This window comes from Neophocaena asiaeorientalis, unplaced genomic scaffold, assembly GCF_003031525.2.
Source record: "Neophocaena asiaeorientalis asiaeorientalis breed wild unplaced genomic scaffold, Neophocaena_asiaeorientalis_V1.1 scaffold629, whole genome shotgun sequence".
Classification (NCBI taxonomy): Eukaryota; Metazoa; Chordata; class Mammalia; order Artiodactyla; family Phocoenidae; genus Neophocaena; species Neophocaena asiaeorientalis.
The window spans coordinates 4060362-4083497 of record NW_020175468.1 but is presented as its reverse complement, the minus strand read 5'-3'; the positions used below and the strand labels follow the sequence as shown (position 1 = coordinate 4083497).

At 59.1% G+C, this 23136-nt stretch overlaps 1 protein-coding gene across 4 annotated transcripts; it reads right to left on the bottom strand.

Moving 5' to 3' along the window:
• On the bottom strand, positions 1-21190 carry STRN4 (striatin 4). 4 transcript variants are annotated; one of them, XM_024768145.1, is made up of 18 exons: positions 21089-21190; positions 20850-20866; positions 20516-20589; positions 19482-19560; positions 17436-17633; positions 15304-15445; positions 11607-11766; positions 10907-11020; positions 10451-10566; positions 8439-8614; positions 8285-8332; positions 7801-7922; positions 6436-6606; positions 6139-6279; positions 5587-5685; positions 5318-5404; positions 3759-3994; positions 2732-3488 (listed from the first exon to the last, which is right to left on the bottom strand). In XM_024768145.1, the coding sequence occupies exons 5-17, from the start codon at positions 17591-17593 to the stop codon at positions 3825-3827; spliced, it is 1704 nt and encodes a 567-aa protein (XP_024623913.1). In that variant the 5' UTR covers positions 17594-17633; positions 19482-19560; positions 20516-20589; positions 20850-20866; positions 21089-21190; the 3' UTR covers positions 2732-3488; positions 3759-3824. The 4 variants fall into 4 exon arrangements, with proteins under 4 accessions (XP_024623911.1, XP_024623913.1, XP_024623910.1 ...); XM_024768143.1 differs by lacking the exons at positions 2732-3488; positions 20850-20866 and adding an exon at positions 1-118; XM_024768142.1 differs by lacking the exon at positions 20850-20866.
• Positions 21191-23136: the final 1946 nt, after the last annotated feature.

Here is a 23136-nt window from a genome sequence, read left to right as displayed (position 1 = left end):
CCCACTCCAAAGTTTAATTCGGCGGTTGCGGCCCAGGAGGAAGTGTCCGGAGTGACAGTTCAGTCGGCCAATCGGTGCCGGCCTCGGTGACGTCGAGAGGGCGGAGCCTGACGAGGGCCTGCGGGCGGAAGAGGAGGGCGGGCTTAGCGTCTCCGAGTTGGGGCGGCACCTCCCGCTCCCGGGTCTGGGGACCTGGGGTGGGAGATGCGGGGAAGGGAGGCGAGACTGATTCCTTCCCACCTCACACCCAAGTCTGGAAAACTGACTTTTCCCTGAGCTGGAGAGGGAGGGGCAAGCCACCCTCACCCCCACCACAGGTCGCGAGGCCGGGGCTGAGGCGGCGTCTGGCCCTTTAAGGAAGGGGGCCGTCTCGCCTGGCCTGCATCCGGCGCCCACCGCTGGGGAAAGGGTGGGAGGCGGTGTCAGGTCTGGCCCGCTCTCCGGGCCGGGCCTGCCTCTTCCCAGGGCGTCACCATGCCCGCCCCCTTCCCCCACTCCCGAGCCCATTACACAGGTGGGAAGACCGAGAGACCTCCAGATGGGCAGAGGTCCTTGCCTCAGGTCTGTCTCCAGCGACCTTGGCCAAAGTGCCAGGAGCAAACTGCAGGGGCCAGGGCTGGGTTACCCGCGCGCGGAGAGTCAGGCACAGGGCAGGTGGAGAAGGGGTGTAGTTTCCTTCCATCAGCTCCCCACTCCACCCCAGTGTTTAGGAGGGTGAAGAGCCAAAGAAAAGCCTGGGGGTGCCTGGAAAGACCATAGCGACCAGGGAGGACCACACATCCACACCACTTCATAGATGGAGAGCACATAGTTCTCCTGGGGAAGTGTGCACATGTCTGTCTCTGTGTGACTTTAGGTTGGTGACCTCCCCCCTCTGAGCCTGTTTCTCTTTTAGATGGGACAATAATAGGACTGACCCCAGAGGGTCTTTGTGGAGATTAATTAGATGGTTTAAGGGTGCCTACAACACAGCAGAAGCTCAGTAATGGTGACTGTGGCTATAATGCGCTGAGATAAAGGGGTGGGCATCTCAGGCACTCAGGTGTTTGTGGGTGGGTTTGTTCATTTAGTCTTTCAGCAAGTATGGATTGAGGCCCCAATATGTGCCAGGCCTGTCATAAAACACCTCTTCCAGGACCAATTCCGACTTGATTTCTCCTCCCTAGCTAATAATGAGTGGCTACCATTTAGTTTACATACAGGAAGCTGAACCTTCAGAGAGGCAAAACGACTTGTCCAAGATTGCCAAGCGAGTAGCTACCACCCACTGGCTTCACTGAGGGGCCAAGGCCTGGCTGAGCCCCAGAGGCATCCCAATAGAGATGGGCCACTGCCGCCTAGACTCCCGACCAGCAGGGCTGGGTAGGGGGATGAGGAACTCATGATGAGCCCACATTCCTGGTAAAGAGCTGTTGGGGTAGCTGAAGTCGGCACAGTAGCGAATCTGTCACCACATCCGGGGGCTGGCTGGGGCTGGGGAAGGAAGTCTGAGGCTGGAGCGAAACCCTAAACCACCACCTGGGGAAGCTGCACAGAGCCCAGAGGGATGAGGGGGCAATGAGGCCACACGGTACCCATAGCTGGGCTCCTGAGCCTCACCTGATGGCCATCTGCCCACCTGTGCCCTTTGTCCAGACCAGCAGACGACCACCATGGTGAAACCCTAACAGGAGTGTGCGCTTCTCAGGCCTTCCTCCTTCCTCAAGTGTTCATGGGGCCCTGACAGGAGCCAGACCCTGTTCTGGGCACTGGGATGCAGCCCTTGATAAGCCAGGAGGTGGGCATTACTGAAAGGCTCACTTTACAGGGGAGGCTGAGGCCCAGGGAGGTGCCAGGACTTGCCCAAGGACCCCTGGCTGGTAGGCAAAGAGGCCTCATAGCAAGCAGAGGGAGTCACAAGGGACTGGATACAAATTCTGATTCGTATCCTGCTGGGCCTTGAGCAAGCTCCTCGAGCCCCCGCCTCCATCTCTCGTCCTTTGTAACGTGTGCATGATGCTCCGCTCCCCTTTTTGAGGTTGTGGGGACCTAGTGAAATGGCACGTGAAGAGCTCTGAGGGCACAGCCGACTGCTGTGATTCAGCCACCGCAGAGAAGGGAGAAGGGAATGGCACGCCCCAGGGTCTCCCTTCCTTCCCACTCCATGTAGGCCCAGGCGTGGGGCAGGGAGAGAAGGGGGGCGTTCAGTACTCTGGATTAGCACTTTGGCCTCACTACCAACCATCACACAGGGGGCGGGGGGAATGAGGAGCTGAACCCTCACATTGTTTCCTCTGCTAGTCAGGGCTCTGCTGTAGCCCCTGGGGAGGGAGCGCTTAGGGACAGAAAGGAGGGGCACAGGGAGATTCGGTCCTTGCCCCCACTTCCGTCCCACCACCCACACCCCACCCAAGATCTGGGCCCCTCTCTGCACCCCCGCCCTACCACGAAACCCCAACCCATCACATCCCCTCGCCAAGCTCCACCCACCCCTGGCAGAGCCAGTTACTCCTCCCCGCGAGTCCCCGGTCCCCTCAGTAGTCAGCACCGCCGCCCATCTTACTCCAAAGGGTTTATTGAGACAAGGTTCACAGGCAAGTCCAGGGCAGAGGGAATGGGGCTTATAAACAGGAACCTGGAAGGGGGCCTGAGGGCACAGGGTGGAACCCAAAAACGAGTGTGAAATAAATAGAGGAAGAGAATGGAGGGTCAGGAAAGGAGACGGACAGACTATCACACAGTGATAACAACATGGGTGGGGGTGGGGCTCCATTAAAATCCCATTTATTTATACAGATATACAGGGAGTTACGGGGGACCCGAGGGACCCCACTCCACCCTCCATGCGCCACAGAGGGGCAAGAGAAGGCCACCTCCCCCACGGGGGTTTGGGGGGCTGCCCTTGGAGGAGTGTTGGGGGGAGGTAGGGGCGGGCACCTCCCCCGAGGGCATCACCAGCTCCCCAGGCAGTTACTGGCCCTGGCAGCGTTGGGTAGTGTCTGGAGAGCTGTGCTGAGGGAACTGGAGGGGAGAGGGTTTACTGGGCGCGCTCTGGGGCGGGCCAGGCCCGCACCTCCACGGAGGACAGCCCAGCCTACAGCTGGCTCCAGGGCCCCGGCAGACCCAGAGCAGGGGCATCGGGGGCTCCTCCTGGCACAGCTCCCACCCGGGTCCAGGGAGGTGGAAAGGAGGGGTCAGGGGTTCGAAGAGAGAACCTGGCACCTTCTGGCGTCTTGGAAAAGCTAATCCCTAAGGACACCCAGCCCTGGCTGTACAGCCCCTGAGAAGGCAGCTCAGAGACCTGGAGTGGGTGTCAGGGTGAAGAGAAAATTCCCAGAGACCATCCTGGAGGGCGATTCCTGAAGGACGCCACGCCCCAGCGGGATGCCCTGGGGAAGGACGGGCCGAGGGGAGGGCCTCCTGGGGAAAGGGCCAGTTAGCACCACCAGGCTCCAAGGCAGGCAGGAAGAAGCCAGGCCTTGGGGCCTCCAGACCAAGGCTGGAGTCACCTATGGGGGGCAGAAGGGAGGGGAGACTGGACCACGACCTCCAGGGTGCAAGAGGCCAGGCAGCTCCAGCCCCTCTAGGCCCCAGCCCCTCCTCTGAATGCCCAGGGGCTACCTTGGCAATTCTCAGAGGGCATCCCGACTAGGATTTCGGGTCTTGGCACCCTCTGGAAATGCCAGGCGAAGGGGTGTTTGTGAGGGCCCCATCGGGAGTGAGGATGCAGGGGGCTTCTGCCCTCCCAAGCCAAGCCTCCCTCCCATCTGGCCCCTCACCTCAGTCCCACCTGCCCAGCCCCGCTCCCCAGCCAGCGTGGCGGCCTGGGCGGGGCCAGGTGGGCATCATACGAAGACCTTGGCCAGGGCGTCGGCGCCCGCGCTGGCGATTAGGGCCTTGCTGGGGTGGCAGGCGACAGCATGGATGGCCTCCTCGTGCTTCTTGCGGTGGGCCGTGATCTCCTGAACGCATGTCTTATTGTCCAGGCTCCACAGACGCAGGGAGCAGTCGTGGCCTGTGCAGATGTGGGAACAGTCGTGGCCATCACCCAGCAGCTCCGGGTCCCCCTGCCTCCTTGCCCAGACCTGCTCCCCGAACCTGGCCTCATCCGAAGGCCTGGGAGTTGGGTGGGGCTCGCTCCTCTGCCCAGTTGCCTCCAGATGCCCAGTGTGAAGGACTGCCCTTCTGACCAGCCTATCATCCAGCCATCTAGGCACCGAGTGTTCACTGAGCACCTACTGTGTCCTGCACTCGGGGGCGTGGTGAACAAAACAGGCAAATCTCCCTGCCCCCGTGGTGCTGCGTCCCAGTGTGTGAGAGACAGTAAACAAGAGAACAGGATAAACGAGGCCAGATGGTCACAAGTGCTGTGAGCACAAGTCAGTCAGTCTGAGGACCTTGTGGCCCAGGGGGTAGGGCAGGGGGAAGAACCTTCCAGGCAGCGGGGACAGCCAGGGGCAGGTCCTGAAGACTGACAGCCTGAGCAGGCAGGCGGGGGGTGGGGGGAGTAGACTGCGCCAGGCCTTGGGGCCATGAGCCACTGCGGGGAGACCGCCGGACTTAGGCATTACTGGGATCTGGTGGACTGCGGTGGGGGGACCTGGGCCCTGTACTGAATTTTTGCCTGGGCCTGATCTCACTGACTGTTCCCTCAACCGGCGTCCTCCCTGGAGACAGCTGTAGCACCGTCCTGGGCCACCCCCGCCCTCCACTGCCACTGCTCACGCCTGTGTGTGCGCTCGCTCGCTGACACCCCGGGGCAGGCTCGGTCTGGTCAGGCCTCCGTAACCGCCAGCGCACACCCTTCACCCCCTGGGGAGCTTCAGCCCCTTCTCCATCCGCCCAAGTCCCAGCCCATCCTGTTGAGCTGCAGCTCCACTCACTGGGGCTCAGTGCCTTTATCCACAGACAGCAGGTGCACCAAATGCTAAAATTTCTCGTGGGGACCGAGAGTCAGATAAACCTGAACTTCAATTCCTGCAGCCCTGTGGGCTGTGACCAAGTGAAATGACTTCTCTAGCCCCAGTCACCACATCCGTGGAGTGGGAGTAACAGTACCGACCTCGTTCAAATCCAGTGAGATGATGCGGGAGAGGGCCTACGGTGGGCTCCGGTGCGCTGTGCTTTGCTGTCCCCACCCTTGTGACCACTGTCATTCCAGCCACAGAGGGGCTCCAGGCCCCTGCTCAGACAGCACTCCCACCAGCTCCCCACCCTCAAGGAGCCCCCGGAGTACTCCCTCGGGACCAGAGCCTGGGTCTCTTCCTCTTCCTCTCCCCAGCCTGCCAGAAAAGGCACACGCCCTCACTCCTTAGGAGCCAGGAGGCTCCCGACTTACTTCCTGACATCAGGAATACGCCATTGGGGTCCACGGCTAGGCAGGTGACTGCATCCAGGTGGGCAACCATGGAGTGCACGGATCTCCCTGAAGGGAGAGAGGGTGGGCAGCAGGTTACTTTCCACTCTGCGCCTTGCCTGGGAAGGTGAAGGGGCTAGAAGGGACACTGAGCCTTCAACGTGGACACCAGGAGGTCTGCCATCTGAGCCTGGTCGACCCCTGCTCCCCCTGAGCACACGTGAAGGGGGGCCAGGAAGGTTGGGCCTCACCTGTCCGGTTGTCCAGGAAGCGGATGCCTCTGTCGTCATGAGCGGTGATGGTGAGGGGCTGGCTTGGATGACTCACCACCTGGTTGATCTGGGCTGGGCCTGACAGGAAAAACGAGGGAGAGGGGAAGAGGTCAAGGGTGGGAGGCAGTCAGGGAGACCGGGACAAAGACAAGAGAAGAACCACCATCCCATGCCCATCCTCTGCTTAGACAACGAGCAGGGCCGGGCACTCCGGCCGCTCCCTCCTGGGCCCCGTGCTTCATCCGTGCAATGGACACTGCATGGCCTCGGGGCGAGCAGGAGGGATGACAAACACGAAGACGGTCCTTCTGCTCCACCAAGTGGCCCATGGGCGAGTCCCTCGTGATGTCTCTCCAGTCAGCCCTCCTGAGCACACTGTGCCCTCCATAATGGCAGTGACCGGGACCTGATCTCCGTCCCTCCCAGAACCCCCAAGGGGGCAGGGCAGCCACTTTCCACTGACTGGGCAGCAGGTCACCAAAGCCACAGGAGAAACTGGGGCCCTGGAGGCATTCCTGGAGCCTCCCTTACCGCTGTTCCCCCGGGAGTCCAGTGTGAGGAGGGCACTGCCAGCCTCCAGGTCATACAGGACGGTGTCGCCAGAGCGGAAGGAGGCCACAATGTGGGCAGGCTCGGTGCTGGTGAAGGCCACTGAGGTGGGGGCCCCGTGATCTGAAGGCGGAGGGGGACAGAAGGCTGCCTAACGGCCCCGCTCTTCCCTGGGCGCGGGGGGCGCAGGAGGCGCCCCTCCTCTGGGGGCCTCCGGCTCTGTACGGCTCCTGTGCCACCTGTCAGGGTCCCACACGCCCCCATGTCCCCCCCACTCACCGCTCGCTGTGGGGAAGGTACAGAGGCAGGTTGGGCTGCTGCTGCTGGGGTCCCAGATGCGGACGGTGCCGTCGGCAGAGCAGGAGGCCAGGCGCTGGGAGGTGGGACTGAAGGCCAGGCCCCACACTGCATCCCTGTGGCCCTCCAAGACGTGGCTCAACACGCTCGGGTCTGGACCCGCCGGAGGGAGAGAAGGGCTGCGTCAGGGCCACCGGCCTTGGCCCCAGCCACGACAGCCCTGGAGCACCAGTTCTGCCGAGACGCAGGCACTGAGCTCGAGCTGCCCTTTCGTCCGGCTTCGTCTCCAAATCCTCATGCCTGCTCTGACCGCTAGCTGTTCTGTGAAGCTTTCAGGGCCCTGAAGGCGCCGCAGAGTGGAAACTCCAGAAGGTGGGGATTTCCTTGTTCCCTGCCGTCCCCACAGGCCCGCGATAGTGCCTGGCACAAAGCCGCTGCTCAAGATACCTTTTAGGACTTAGTTAAGGGGACGAGGGACAAGGGTGGCTCTGTGGCCCTGGGACCCTTTGCAGCCTGGCCGCTGTGGGTCAGCCCCACCCTCGGTCCCTGCGGTGTTTTCTGCCCAAGAGCACAGCCTTGTCCGGTCTCTCCAAAGCCCTCTGGTCGTTCCCACCATTGCCTCCCTGGTCACTCGAGTCCACACAGGGTGCTCTGGCTGGGTCCTGCTGACCGCCGACGTGTGACAACTTGCTTAGCCTAGAGCAGATACTGCCTGGGACTGACCCTTGACCTCTGAAAGGGTGAGACCATTCTTCAGAAAACAGTATACATTCTCTGAGAGGAGACACAGCCTGTTGTGTCTCTAAACTCTGCCATGACAGCCTGTTGTACGGAGCCACGTATGCGATCAAAAGGGTTATCAGAAGAGGCGTCAGAGGGCAGGGACACAGAACAGATGTTGACAGTCTGGTCACTTCTCCACTTAATCTTAAAGGTGGCCCAAGGATACAGCCAAACTCCCTACAGCCTGGCCCAGCTAGTCTCCGTCTCACCTGCTCTACCTGCTCCTCGCTGGCTCCCTCCGCTTGACCATGCAGACGTGGGCAGAGCTGAGCGCAGAGAGCTGCCAAGGCCCACCACGCCTTTGCCCGGGCTGGTCCCCGGCCCCAAAGCTCAACCCCAATCAGCTCCTCTGCGAAACGCTCCCCCACCGCCCCCGCTGCTGCCTCTTCTTGTCCCACCCTCGGGCACGTGCTGAATCGCCCTGGCCCGTGCTTCACCAGACCGGGAGCCCTTGGCAATGCCGACCCCTAGTACCCAGTGTGAAGCCTGGGGGCTGCGGGAACCAAGAGGCCCCGGTGGCAGGTGGGTGGGGGAAAGGAAGGCAGGGGAGGGAGCTGTCCTCACCGTAACCGTCGTACGGGTCCATGTTGAGGTCTGGAATCTTCCAGCTATGGATGCGGGCATCTGCCCCACCGCTGTAACAGTATTCACTGTGGCTGCCCATGGCTACTGCCAACACGGGGCCCCTGGAGGATACCAAGTTGGGTGAAGCGGGGAGATGAAAAACTCCAGGCTCCCCCTCCCCAACGGGACCCTGAAGTCCTCCACTAGCATTTTTCAAGGCTGGCAAAAAGGAATCCAGCATCTGGACCTCTGGTGGTGCCATCCAGGCAAGGTGCCTGTCCCACTCCCCGTGTCTGTTTCCTCCTCCGAAGGCTGTGCTGAGAACCAGCTACGGGGGCACTGAAAGTCTGCAGAGCGCCAGGAACGAGGTGGGGTGTGTGCAGAGGGTCACAGGGACTCTGAGCCCTCCTGCCACCCTGCCTCAGCCCCCAGGATGGCAGTGAGTGGGCCAAGGGGCAGGCTGCCTTTGGGGGCACTTCCCTACCTGTGAGCCCGGAAGGCATGGATAGGTTCCACGTCTAGCGCAGCATTCCTGGGAGGAGACAGAGGAGCTGGATGTCGCTGGGAGCCCCTCATCACCCTGTCCCCTGCGCCCAGGTGCCCTCCCCACCCCCCCACCCTGGGGCTGCTGCTCTCACTTCTTGGCCGTGACCGCCTTCTGCAGGTTCCAGAGCTTGAGCGTGCCGTCCTCGGAAGCAGTGAGCAAAGCCGACTGGCTGTGATGGAAAGCCAGGGAGCGGATGCCGTCGTAGTGGGAGCGGAGGGTGAATTTGGGGTTCCAGGTCTTCTTAAAGGCATCCTTGCTGTCAGACAGCTGAGGTGGGGGAGCTGCCTCAGTGTCTGCTCGTCCATCTCAGCTGTCCCGCAGACACCAACTCTCAGCCCCACACGGGGCACCTCACAGACTGGCCTCCAGCCCAGCCCTCTCCCACTTCCTCCTTGCCCGCAGTGTCCCCTCACTCACTCAGCAAGTGCCTGCAGTGTGCAGGGCCTGGGCTGGCTTCTGGGGAGGCAAAGGGGAGCCCAAACCCTGGGGAATCTCACCATGCAGAGGGAGCCTGGGGGAGACAATCAGATCGTCTCCACAGCGCGGAGGATTATGAACTGCGAGCAGTGCCACGAATTACAAATGCACTGAGAGGAGGTGTGGGGCAGCCTGTCCTCCTGACGGGGGTCAGTAAGGCTTTCCTGAGGAACTGACAAGCCATCAGGACGTAGCCAGATAAGGGGAGGGGAGAGAGGATGGAAACTGCATGTGCAAAGTCCCTGAGGCAGAGGCAGCAAGGGCGGATCCTGAGCCTGAGAGGAGGGCTGGGATGCAGAAAGCAAGGGAGAGAGCGGCAGGAGATGAGGCCAGGAGGGGTGGCCAGAGCCACAATAGTGGCCCACGCTCCGAATGTGCAGCTCATCCCAAGCAACAGGGGAGCCACAGAAGGGTTTAGAGCAAGGAAATGACACAGCTTCTTCCGGCCGCCCCGTGGAGGGGCTCGACTCGGGAAGACAAGAGTGCCTGTAGAGAGAGAGGTGAAGAGGTCCTGAGGGAAGTCTCCCAGGGAGAGTGAGGCAGACCAGACACTGCGGAGTGGAGATGGGGACAAGCACACAGTGGGGAGAGACTGGGAAGCCGAATCAATAGGCCTCTGAGGGAGAGTCCCAGAGACACCCCACAGGTCCTGGCGGACGATGGTGTCGCTCTCCAGGTGGGGCACCTGGGGAGGGCCACTCGGGAAAGGAGCCGAGCAGATTGTCAGTCAAGCCTCAGTGCCCTGCCCCAAGATGAGGTGTACCCCCGCTGAACCCCTTCATCTGGGCTCTGTCCCCCAAGGTCACCACTTCTGCCACAGAGGTTTAGGCCGGAGGGTCTACCCCCTCCCATGCACGCTGCCCCGTGGGGATGGGTCTCACCTCGGGGAGAGCAGAGGAGCCCTGCAGCGTGCTCCCTGCTCAAACCCTCCGCTCCAGTCTCGCTTCCCAACACCCCACAGCAGTGTCCTATCCTTGCTGGGATCACTTGAAATCTTGCTAGAAGCTGTGGTAAATGTCCTGCTACAGGAACTTGCTCACACACGCCCGTTTCAGAGATGCCCAGACAACCAGAGGCCCGGCCACACATCTCAGGACACTGGCCCTAAGGTCTCCCTTCATTCCAGCCCAACATACCAGATCGGCCTGATTTTTTGTTTTGTGGCTTAAAGTCACCTTCCCTTCCAAAGTCAGCTCAATTCTCACCCCCTGCGCAGACTTTCTTCCCCGAATTGCCGCCAGCCCAAAGCCCCCTTCCTCTAATGCTGTATTTTGACTCAGCACCCCCTTCACCCTTGCCTCCTGTCTGCGGTGGCTCCTGGACTTGAGGTGCACGGAAGCCCAGGGTGCGAGGGAGCAGCGCCGGGAGAAGGAGCCTGGCAGCATGACTGAAACATAGGCGCCAGAGCCTTTTAGGCCAGAAACCTCGGTGACCCCAGTCAAGTCCCACCGCCTGTCTGTGTCGGCACCTCTGTGAAACAGGGAGCTGGCGAATGAGCTCACATCGTCCTCGTGTGTGAGGGGCTGGGTACAGGTCGGGCACACGGTCAGAGCTCAGCCAGTCCCGGCACTGCGCCGACCGATGCCCTGTGGGGGCCTGTGGGGGGTGGGCACCCTGAGAACTTACATCACAGCTGAGGTCGTTGTCGTTGGTGACGGTGAGATCTGCCAAGTCCCCCAGGCTCACCTCCCCGCCCCCGATAGTGTCCATGATGAAAACGTCTGAGGAGAAGCCAAAGGAACCTGGTAGGGGGAGGGGAGGGAGGGCGCAGAGAGGGGCAAGGAGAAAGAGAGAAAGACAGAGAGAGGCAAAGAGAGAGATAAGGAGTGAGAAAGAGAGACAGGGAGAGGACAAGATCAAGAATCACAGCTGGAAAGAAAGAGACAGGAAGAGACAGACAGACAAGGCAGGACAGACAAAAAGAGAGGGAGACAGAGACAGACAGACGAACTTTTGGGACAGGGAGGCTGCAGACTAGAGGCTGGGCCTCGACCCTGAGGACACAGAAGCCCTGGGCTTAGCTCTGCAGCCTCCCTCTGCCGTGGGCCCTCAGGACTAGGCCAGGGTGGAGGGGCCTCTTACCTTCGTGGGGCCGGGGCTGGGGTGTGCCGGGAGGAGGGCCCGTCACTTTGGGTGGCAGCCCATCCACATCCCGAAGGTCGGCCAAAATTCCCTGGAGTTTGACCCGCCGGGTTTCTGCAGGGACAAGGCACAGGGCAGGAGTTACTGACTGGTTCACTCAGCCACATGCAGGCGATGCCTTCCCCACCACCGAGAGCTCTCCTGCAGCTGTGGGGAGGCCGGGAAGCCCTGGGCTCCGGGTGGGGATGGCGGACAGGCAGAGGAGACAGACTGAGATGGGACCCTCAATGGGCTGCCCTTGCTGGGGCCTCAGTCCCCGGCCATCCTACATGACCCCCGAGGGCCGCGCAGCCTGGAGTCACAGGACAGGAAGCAGCAGCTGCACTGCCCCGTCTGCCTTCTCCACTCTGGGTCTGCATCCTGTCCACCCCGCCCCCTCCGAGGTCCGCCAACAACTGGCTGCTCGAGTGGAGGGCTGGAGGCCCTGCTGCAGGAAGAGCCGGGCCTGCCTGTGTCCCCACAGGGGTTTTCCAGGGAAGGAGTGAAGGCCTGGCCATCGTGGTGCAGGCCTCCCGCTCTCCTTGGCCACCCTCCTCTCAGGAAATGTATCCGTCCGGTGGAGACCCTGGGGCAGGAAGCAGCTGCAGGCGGCTGTGTGTGCCCGCAGTGAGGAAGGTGGGCGAGAAAACCTCCAACTCACGCAGTTCGTGGTGGGTCCCCTCTCCGGCGCATCGCCGGGGGTCTGGAGAGCCCTCTCCGTCCTCTCCTGAGCCCAGGAAATCAAATTCGTTGATGGCATCCTCTGAGTCGTCCTCCTCGTCTTCGTCCTCCATTTCAGGAACCAGGGCCTTGGCTGGCAGCTGGGACATGGAGACAACCAGGGGTCAGGGGCTCCTGCATGGGCCCAAGCCCACCCAGTCTCCAGGAACAGAGAAACCACGGCTCCTGGCCTCGGCCCGCAGGATCCGCCCCAGCCCCACACTTTGACGCTGTGCTCCCCCTGCTGGGAGCATCCAGGGCTGTTCCTCATTGGAGGAGCTGCTCCCCCAGCCTGGCTCTGGAGACCCCTTCCGCTCCTGCTGCCTCCAGCAGTGATCCCCGCACAGGGCCCCCCTCCTGGCCTTCACTCAGGCTGTTCCTACTCCCCCATGCCCCGCGCCCCAGCACAGTACTTCTCATGAAAAAACGTCGGATAATATGACAGCCTGTTTCGGGGGTGAGGGAAGATATATGTGTTTCTATGGGTGTGAGTGGAAGGAGGCGCTCAATCAAAGTGAGAACAGATCCACGGGTACAATAGTAGTAATAATGAACACTTACCGGGCCAGCCTCTCTGGGTTATTCAGTGCACTGAATCAGCTTCACATATGTGATTTCACAGCCCCATGAATAATTACTATTGTAATTATTATCCCCATATTACAGGTACGGAACACTGAGACTGAGCAGAGTGAAGCCCCTTGCCCAGGTCACCAGCTCCGAGCCATTCCTTATACACTAAGACGGCTCTGGGGTGTGAGGTGACCTGAGGTTCTCCAAGTCTTCCTTATAGTTTTCTACACTGGCTGAATTTTTGTTTTCTTACATAACAAGCAGGAGCTACTTTTAGAATGAGAGAAAACACCCCAATTCCTCCATTTTGAGAAACAGAACGCTGGGCGAGTGAACACTGAGTCTGCTATTTCCCACAATCGGTCTTAACCCGGAGCAAGAACCAAATCATCCTGTTCTCCTCAGTTCACAGGCTTGGACCAAACCCCAGGCGTGTGGATTTAGAAGCAGCATCACACCTGTGTCTCCCCACACGGACGCCTCTGAGATGCAGCCTCACGAAGTGACATCTTGCGTATGACTCTTTACCCTCTTGTGGCGTAAGCATCACTGTGTTTTACGTAAAGTGCCTTCCGGGAGCTGTGTACTTGGCACTTCAAAGGCTGCACTTAAATGGCTTAAGGGAGTTTCAGAATTTTCAAATACACTTTTGAATCCGAGTTCTGGTTTAAGTGCTTCGGAGACCACTGGTTCCAAATACCACCTCTTCCAGGAAGGCTTCTCCCTCCTAAGTGTTCCCTGCCTGGGCCCAGCCTCAGTCAGACTATGAATTCCTCGAGGGCAAGGCTGGTGCCCCTCCCCCCAGAGGCTCGGCCTCCTGAGCTGGGTCTGGAGGGTAGGAATTTGGAGCGGCTATGCTCAGGCTCAGGCATCGTGGAGGGCCGGCCTCTGGCCTGTGTGGGAGGAGGGGGATGGGACGTGAGTGCCTTCCTCTTCCATCCTGGGAGAAGACCCAGGGTCAAGGTTCAGACAGCCTGCCCAGAGAGATGATGGCAGGGGTCAGTCCACCAGAAGGGCCCTATGCAGTTACATCCTGCCATCACTGCCTGGGACTGTTAGTGCCAGGCCCCTGCCAAGCACTGCTAATACTGCTGCCGCCGAGCACCTGGCCTGGCAGCCACCGTGCAGCCAAGGGCTTTGTACGCATGAACTCATTTTAACTAATCCCTCAACAACCCAGAGACAGGTACTAATTTTTTTTTTTGCGGTACGCGGGCCGCTCACTGTTGTGGCCTCTCCCGTTGCAGAGCACAGGCTCTGGACACGCAGGCTCAGCGGCCATGGCTCACGGGCGCAGCCGCTCCGCGGCACGTGGGATCTTCCCGGACCGGGGCACGAACCCGCGTCCCCTGCATCGGCAGGCGGACTCTCAACCACTGCGCCACCAGGGAAGCCCGACAGGGACTATTAGTCCCTGAGACTGAAGCCAAGACAAAGAGAATCACGTGCCCACAGTTACAGAGCCAGGCCACGGCCACTCTGGGAGTCACGGGCAGGTCTTCCGAATCAGGGTCTGGTCACTGAAGGTCTGCTGTGTGGAGACAGAGGGCTTGGGGAAGCATGGGACCCCTACGTAATGAGCCACCTGACAGGGCATGTGGGACAGATGCGGTGACTGACGCAAAGGCTAAAGGGAATATGCGATCATTTCTGATGGGAGGAGCGGAGAGGAGTGGGAAGGTTTCCCAGAGGAGGCTGAGGCGAGACCTACAAAAGGAGTGAAAATCCCAACAGGGGGCAGGAGGGACCAGGCGTTCTGGACCAGGGGAGAAGCTTAGAGACCCCGGACTCAGTGACACCCTGCTTTTCCTGCAACCCGAGTGCCAGTGTGCCGGCTCTGTGCATTCCATTCCCCTCAGTGCGTTCACTGAGTGCCTGACCTGCGCGGGACCCTGCGCTGAGCCACGCCGGGGACACTGGACATAGAGCTGAGGCCAGAACAGACCTGACACCAGACAGGGAGGACCCAGAATGGTCCCGGTCAGGACGGGGGAGCCCACAGGAGCCTCCTGACCCTGTGGGGGGGAGGGGAGCAAGGGCGAGTCAGACAAGGCTTCCTGGAGGAGGGGGGTGTCTGAGGTGAGTCTGAGGAGGGAGCTAGAGTTCGGGTGGGAAGGCCGGGTCAAGGAAAGCCCCTGAGGCCGTCTCCCACAGGCTCCCCTTCCTGGGCATGTGTCCCTGCATCCACTGTGGCACGTCCCTCTGCCTGTGACTACCTAGCAGCCCGCACTGGCCCTACGCTCCTCCACGCCAGGACCGGACCTCGGCGTCTCCATGTTCTCACGGCCAGCACAGAGCTTGTCCCATGGAGGCCCACGTGGATGTCTACTGGACAGATGAGAGCCGGCCCCGTGTAAGGACAGCGCCATCAGGATGGCGGGAACATGGGGCTCTGGCAGTTAAGGAGTGGGGGATGCGGTGGGAGCTGTATCTCCAGGCCAAGCTGAGATGTGGACTCTACCATGCAGGCAGTGTCGCTGGGCCTCGGTCCTGCCACCAACAGCAGACTAGACACTCACATCCTATGAAGTCCCCCCTGGAGTCCCCCGACCTGGCTCCAGGCTGAGCCCTGGGCCCGGCCACATTCCCTCAGGGTGCTGGGGAGGGAACAGTAAAAGACTCGCACAGTCCCTGCCTCGCGGAGCGCACATTCTACTGCAGGAGACAGACACAGTCACACCGAAACATTTCTCAGTCCGACTGTGGCCAGGCTGGCCAGAAGGAGGGCACAGAAGAGAGGGCGTCTCAGAGCTGGCCTAACCTGGAGATTCAGGAAAGGCCTCTCGGGAACATCTGAGCCCGAGGAAGGAGGATGGAGAGAATGACAGGGGTGCAGGTGGAGAAGGGGCCGGCCCTGACAGAACAGACCTAGGCGCCTCCCAAGGTACCTGAGGCAATGGCACGGCGGGACAGGAGATGGGGACCCAGGGAAGGGACATGATCAGGACACAGACCAGTCATCAGAGGCAGCCCCAGAGCACTCACAGAGGCGCTCTGCTCTGCACACACAGCAAGGGCCCCCTTGCAGAAAGGGGGAGGGGCACCCCTTGAGCTCCCGTGCTCACTTTCACGCGCTGCTTCTTGTGCTGCACGCTGTCCAGCTCATCGTCCTCATCGCTGTCCTCATCCTCGCAGCTCTGCAGGAAGGGAATCTGCTCCAGCACTGAGCCACCCAAGCGCTCTTTGCCGTCTTTGCCGGCCGCATTCCTGCCCACGACAGGGGGGCAGAGGGGGCATTAGTCCTGCCAGGCGACAAAGCTCAGATGGGAGAGCGCCGAGGCTCGGGGGCCAGAGCCTGGACCTGGCTCTCAGGAGTGCCAAGCCCACCCTGACCCCAGAGGAACCTTGACTCTGATCACACGCAGGGCTTCAAGCCCAGCCTTTGCCTGACACACCCCAGCTGGAACCCTCATTGGGACCACAGACCAGGCCCAACCCCTCACTGAGCTCTGATCCTCCCTGAGTCCCAGACTAGCCCCCAACCCTGACGGCTCGGCCCTGGCATATGCTGAGTCAGAAGGAGAGCCAGACAACCAAGCACCACTGACTCAGCAGCTCCCGTTCCCACAGCCGCTCCAACCACGAGCACAGAGCAGGTGAGTGGCGGGGACAGACCCAGCAAGAAAGAGGAACCGGTCACTCCACGGTCACTCGGGCCCTCACAGCCTGCACCCTCCCCACTGACAGACGGCGCTCCGCTGTCCACCCCGGCCCGCTGTTTAACAGCTCCATCAGGATGACAAGTTTTAGCGAAGGAGGTTATTTTCCAAACCTGACTCTAGGGCAGAAAGGAGGATAGAATTTGAAGTTCAGATAAATGCCAACAGCCTCCTTTTCTGCCACTGGACTGATGCCCCAGAGAGTTCTTGTCAACTGCCCGGGTGGATGGCTGCCACTCCGCCGGGACGCTGCGCCCAGGCTCTCCTCCCGCTCACTAGCTGCCTCGGCCTGGCCTCCTCTGCTGGACCGCTCCCAGGGCTCGGTCCTCAGACCTCCTCTCGGCACCATCGACACCCTCTGCCTCAGTGACCGCCGAGTCCCGTGGCTTCCAAACCCGCCCGTGTGCTGGTGAACTGGAGGTACGTTTAGGAGTCAAGCGCCCCCACCCCTCGTGCTGGGGGTCAAACAGGCACCTCAAACTCCACTCGTCCTGAACGGCCCCCTTGAAGCCCCCCCACCCTTTGTCTCCCCCATCTGGGTCAGCGCTGCTCCCAGCTCTCAGACCACACCCTTCAGTCACCCCTAATTTCTTTTCCTCTCCTCCCACAGGCAGTCCTTTAAATAGTGTCGGCTCACCCTAAAAACCCACCGAGAAGCGGACCCCTTCTCACCCCTCCACTACTAATGTCCATCATTTCTTACCTGGACGTCTGCAGGAATCTCCTACCCGGCCTCCCGGCTCCCAGCCCGACCCTCTGTCAGCCTCTCCTTCCCCAAGCAGACCAAGTATATCAGATGATGTCACACCCCTGCTCGAAACCACCGGCTTCCCACAACACCAGCCTCCAAGCTACTTCTGATCTGAGTCCTGAGATCTCAGCGCACCGCAGACCACAGCCCCCACGTGCTCACACCACTGCAGCCACACCAGCTTCTGTGGCTGCTCCCGAACGTTCCAGGCCCTTCCCATCCCGGAACCTTTACATTTGCTGTTCCCTCCGCCTAGAACATTCTCATTCCAGCTGCTTGGGTGGCTTAGCCTCCACTCCACGCAGTTCTCTTCCCAAATGTCACCCCATCCGAAGCAGTACTACTTCTCCCATCACTCTTTCTCACTGCCTTTTTACCTAGCACCTCACGTCACCACCCATTAAGTTATTTACTTTGACAAATTACAATTACTGATGAGAGAATGAACGAGTGAGAGCTCCCTGGGGTCGGAGACCGCACGCTGTGCCCCCCTCAGCCCCCGGTCCTGGCGTGTGGCCCGGGTGCTGCCTTCAGCAGGGGCTCGGCGCTTCCTGGGGAGCACACAGGCCTGAGCCTCGGGGGGGCCGGGCCAGCGGGAGCTGTGATGCACAACAGCAGCAAGGCAACGCCAGGGGAGGGGAACCCAAGACAGAGCCTGGACACTGCACAAGGAAGGGACAGGGAGCCCACAATACACTCCAGGAAGGAAGCGGCCCCCAGAGCGCGGTGGACTTCCTCAGGACGCAGAAGGCACACAGGGATGCACCCGCCAGACCCAAGGGCTCACCTCTTGATCTGCTCCTCGATCTGTTTCACCAGCAGCGACTCGCCGCCGCTGAGTCCCCCGGGGCCCGGCGTGGCCCTGGGGCCCCCTTCGCTGGGCTCCATGGCCCCGTTGAGCTCCAACGAGCGGCCCAGTAAAGAGCGCACGCGCTTGGACCGCATGTCCAGGATGGTGTCGGTGTAGCCCACCTCTTCCAGGTACCTGCGGGGAGGCAGAACCAGGGCTGGTCAGGCGCCTTGTGGCTTCTTCATATGCTGCAGGGGGCCGATGCAAATTAGGCCAGGCTTTTTGGAGGAGCAACTTCAGACTATACATCAAAATTTCAAAGACGCATACCCCTGACCTTACCATTTCCCCTTTGAGACTACTTCCAGTGGAAGCCTTTCTACACGGGCACTGTGCTGTCACAGATGCTCGCAGAGACACTGCACATATGGGTGAACCAAAACGCAGGGGCCAAACTACACATCCGTTGCTGAGGACTGTGGGAGCAAATGACTGCTGGGACACTACGCACAAGGTAAACAGAGCAGAGTGCCAAGGAGAGAGGCCATGATGAGCAGTGCAACAAGGACTGTAAGTCAGGCGTTCCTTACAATTCACGTGTTTGTGGGAAAAAGAGTGTGCATATAAGTGTAGACCACACACAAACACACATATTATCACGCCCCTCCCTAGGCCTACAGAGAAACACACTAAACTTAAGAGCAGTGACCTCTGGAGAGCGAGATTGGGGATATTAATAGGAACTTCTGGCATCTACTGTACTCACTTCTATGAATGAGCATTTATTACTTCTGCAATTACGAGAACTGAAGCCAGCTGGGACTGGTCTAAAAGCTGAAAATATCTGTGGCTTCAAAAGACTGGAGACAAAGAGTCCCAGGCTGGTCCTTAGGAGGCGCCTCCAGAGCCTCTTCTGTTGAGCCTGAGCCTGTCCCTTTGGGAACATCAGACAGCGCCTGCCTCAGCCTGCTGTCTGGCCTGCTGTCTCACCTCAGGTGCCTGTGTGTGTCTGACGCTTCCCCTCCCTACCAGTGGAGGGGCAGGAAAGTGTGGTGCGGAAGGAGTTGGGCTCTGGGGACAGGCTGCCCGAGATCACACCTCAGACCCTCCGCTGATTAGCTGTGACCTTCCATAAACAGATACCCTCTCTGCCCCTTGGTTTTTTCGTCTGTGAAAACGAGGGGAATGCTAGCAGTTACACTACACGGAGGTTTATGTGAGGAATCCTTGGGTGCAAAGCGTTTAGCGCGGTGTCAGGCTCATAACAGGTCCCTGGCAAGCGTCGCCTGTGATGATCTTTCTGTTGTCACTGTTTGCACACCCTTTAAGCTAGCAATTGCACTCCCAGATATTCAGCTTAAGGAAATCAAGGATATGGACAAATAACTTCCTGGTGTTTGTCACACTGTCTACTGAAAAAAACACCTTCGACGAAATACACAAGAAGAGACTGGCCATAGGAAGTTACGATTACCACGTGACAGACTACTATACAGGTCTTGAAATGGTGCAACGTAAGTAATTTAGTGGGAAGATGTTCACAACGCTTAGCAAAAGCGATGCATTATGAAGCACTGCGAAGGGGGAGCCCCGGCTTTCATCAAACAAACACACACACACACACACACACACACCCAGGCACAAATACATATCCACGGAAGAGAAAGCATATGTGCCAAAATGTTTACAGGGGCATGAAATTCCTTGGGTGGTGGAATGATGAGTGATTTTTATCCTTTTCTTTCTGTTTCCCTATGTTTCCCAAGTTTTCTAAAACACACACATCTCTTTAATAAAAAACAATTTAACATTACCCTAGGGGAAAAAAAGGCACAGAGGCACTTGGGGTCGCTTTCCACATGTGCCTCCTGCAGGGAGTCTTCCCTTGCTCTCCCCGACGGGGTGACAGCTGTGGCCAGCAGGGATCCTGACAGCTCAGGGTCCCCAGGGGGACAGGAAGGACTGCGGAGTCTTCGGGCTTATCTCCCAAGCCAAACATGTGTCCTCGCCCCCCAGCCTCCACCCTGCCCTCCACACACTCACTGTCGGAGAAGCTGCCGCCCCTCTTTCCACACCAGCGGGCTGTTCTCCAGGGTGACCGACTCCACCGGGCCATTGGAGACTGGAGGGTGGAGAGAAGGGAGGTGGGCTGTCTTGGTCAGGGCACCACCATGCACCCATCACCTCCTCCATCATCCTTGGAGCCCCTTCCTGAGAGAGTCTGAAGCCTCCCTCTGCCCCTGTGCTCCTCCTCTCTAGTCTCTGGGTCACTTTCCCAACCATTCCCAGACTATCCTCAGACTCTACTTATGTTATTTTCCCACACGGGAAATGGGCTCAGCTCTGAGCGAACGGGCAGACTCGACCGCATCCCAGCCTGGCTCTGCCGCTTCCCGGCTGTGTGGCCTTGAGCAGGTTAGTTTACCTGAGCCTCAGTTTCCTCTTCTGAGAAACGAAGTTAATAATCTCAGCACCTACCTCTTGGGACTGTTGTGAGGATTAAGTGAGACAATCTGTTTGTTTTATTCATCAAATATTTATCGGGCATCTACTATGTGCCCGGCTAGGTGCCTGGACTACATCAGTCGACAAAAACCCCTGCCCTGGTGGAACTCACACTCAGGTCGGAGGAGTCTGACATGAAGAACAACGATCACTGTCAGCCTGGCCTCGAAGGCCCCGACCCCATGAACACACCACTCTTTCAGGTCTCCGTGCTCCAGTACTCTCCTCCCTCTACCTGGAGTGCCTTCCCTACTTCCCTGACGATGAACTGATGCCTCCTTCCAGGAGCACAGACTGTCGGGCCTTGTGTGTCTGTCTACCTCACACAGGGACAGCAGGCAGGACTCCCAGCCTTCTTCACCCCCTGCCCCCACTCCCCCAGCGCCCAGCACAGGACCTGGCAGAGCAGCCTACGGGGGAGGGACGCTGAGAGTGAGACCCAAGCTCTCCCGACCCCGGCCGAGCCTGCTTTCTGTGGAGCACGGTGAGAGAGACGTGGCCCATCTCAGCTTTCCTCTGTCACATTTGGTTTTGTTGGAAGGGAGCAAGAGGGGAGGATCGGGGGTGGGTACCTTGTTCCGACAGTTCTGGTTTCTTCTCCCCCTGGTTCAGGTCTGTCCCGAATTTCAATTTATGATATTTGGCCCTAAAAGATCAAGCGATTAGCCAGTGAGAGACGCGGAAGAGTAGACAGGGCCAGCCCCCACCTCAGGAATCCCAGATCCCAGATCCTCTCTAATCAGCTCTCCTCCCTCTGAAGCTGAACTGCCCGATTAGGAAGCAGCCCGGGCGGAGGAGGCATCACGGATGGCACTGTGAAGAGCCCACTCTTTGGAGTCAGGCAAACTGGGTTGCTATCCCAGCTCCAGAGTCCTTGAAGAAGTCCTCACCCTCCGGAAGCCTCACCTGTACCCATTAGGCCACTGGAAGGGATAAATGAGACAATGAATATATGGTGTTTGGCACGCAGCGGGCCACCACCATTATGAATACTGTTATCAGTTTTTACCCCGAATCCCACCCACTATTTCCTGTTCTGTCCCCCTCTCCTGGAACCATGCAGGACTGGGTGATGGGGAAGAGAACGCTTGACCCCCCCCAAAGGCTTGATCCCTGAAGGCAGGACGGGGGACAGCTGGGCTCACCTTTCCTGCTTCAGCGCATATTCTAACATCTTGATCCGCCGCACCAGGTCTGTCTTGAGATTCTCTTGCCCCTTCCTTTCTCCCTGGAGGAAGGCCACCTGAGCCTGCGGGGGGGGAGAGAGGGAGACAGGAAGACAGCAGGGCTCAGGCTCACTGACATGTGTCACTCACTCAGGGACAATCAGCTCCAGCCCTGCCCCCACAGCAACACACAGCAGCCACTTCTTCAGGCGTGAAGACCCTGAGCCAGGGTTCCATGGAGCAGTGAAAGGGCAGCTGGATCTGTCTCCATGTCACCCGCAATGAAACAACTGAAGAGAAGCCCTTAACCCCTGAAATTAAATAGGGACAGCCTGGGCCTAACTTGATCCCCACCTCTGGGGAGGAGGTGGGCCAGGGAGGTATTAACAGCCCTGGGCGCCTCCTCTCCCCACTCAGGCAGGTGCTGTCCCTAAGGTTGCTGGTGGAGGTGGCGTGCCACTACTCCTACCAGAGCATCTGTCTCTGGGAGGCGTGGGAAGCTACTTCTGGCGTTTAGGGACAAGAGTGGGCGGCTCGGCTCAGCTCCCGCTGCAGCGCGAAAGCTTCCCCACCCGACCCCCACGGTGGGGACCAGCCTTTCCACTGGAGTCTGCCCAGGGTGAGGGAGACGTGCCACAGCCACGACCCAGGGCCCCTGCCAACCACTTCACACTGTCTGCTGGCATGGGCTGCCCCAGTCTGCTCTGGTCTGTCAACAGGTCTTTTGGAGACACCGGGTCAACGGCCTTCAAGGCGGGATCTTGGCCCCTGACCAGGTTCCGGAAGCCCAGTGCCAAAGCCCTGAGCTCAGGGCTCCTCCCTGGCTTCTCCCCAAGGCTCCTCTGTTCCAGGCTAGGACCGCCTGAGCTCCAGGCTTGGCTCGGCCGCTTACTCGCTGCATGAGCTTAGGCAGGTCACTGGCCCTCTCTGAGCCTGTTTCCCCTCACGTGTTAAGTTCTTCTCAGTCCAAAGCCTGGCACAGAAGAAAGGCTAACAAATGCCAGCCCCTACCTCTTATTATTTTTATTTTCCCTGTCTGTTCTTCTAGAGTCTTGAAATGGGCCCAGTTCTTTGAGAGGACTAGGATCCCTCTGAGACCTAAGGCCCATCGGGCAGAGCTGCCTGTGGCTTACAGGCCTCCTGCCCCACAGGCAGCTGCATCTTCCTGAAGCCAATCCTCACACATCAAATGCTTACTGAAGAACTTCAGCAGCTCCCCCGGAAGCCCCCAGTCGCCCCAGACACCTTTTCCAGGCGGTGAACGTTCCGAAACCCTCGCGTTCAAGGACTGTCCATTGTTGGCGGCCTCTCAGACGCCCATGAACACACCTCTTCCTCGCCTTGGGGCTCAAAGGACCCTGACCTATCTGCCCCCAGCACCTGGAGCACAGCACAGCCCTGTGCCCACAGACCTCCTATCACCCCTGTCCTGCTCCGGGGGCCAGGTCTCTCCCACAGGTTAGTAGAGAACCAAATGTGCACTGAGGGCCAGGGAAACAGGCACACTCACACACCACTGGTGGCGCCATAAATTGACAAACCCTTCCGGGAGGGCAATCTGGCTATATCCACAAACATGTTAAATGCACATGCCTTTCGTCCTAGCAGTTCCACTTCTAAGAAATTTACCCCACAGGCATAACTGCAATGGTAGACTTCCTTTTGAAGAAATAAAAAGGCATATATGTATACTAGTGTATGACAAAAGTATCATTCATTCATTTATTCACTCCACAAATATTTATTGAGTCCCAACTATGTATCAGATACAGTTGTAGACAGAGGATACAGCACTGAACAACATGAGGTTTATATTTTAGAAGAGGATGTGGGAAAAACAACGAACAAATAAATACACATCACAGGTACGCTATGGAAAAGAAACCTCATCTGTCCATTGAGAGAAAGGGACTCCCCCCAATACTTTTTTTCTTTCTATACTTTAAATCAACATATATGTACATAAACACCTAAGGCCAGACAGGTGGACTCATACGTGATCAATGTCTTGGAAGTTTGAATTTCTG

Coding starts and splice junctions, on each gene's coding strand:
- STRN4 (XM_024768143.1), bottom strand. CDS start 21,117: ATGTTAGAATATGCGCTGAAGCAGGAAAG. Junction 20,590..21,088: donor TATGCGCTGAAGCAGGAAAG/GTGAGCCCAGCT, acceptor TTGATCTTTTAG/GGCCAAATATCATAAATTGA. Junction 8,333..8,438: donor AAGGCGGTCACGGCCAAGAA/GTGAGAGCAGCA, acceptor GTCTCCTCCCAG/GAATGCTGCGCTAGACGTGG.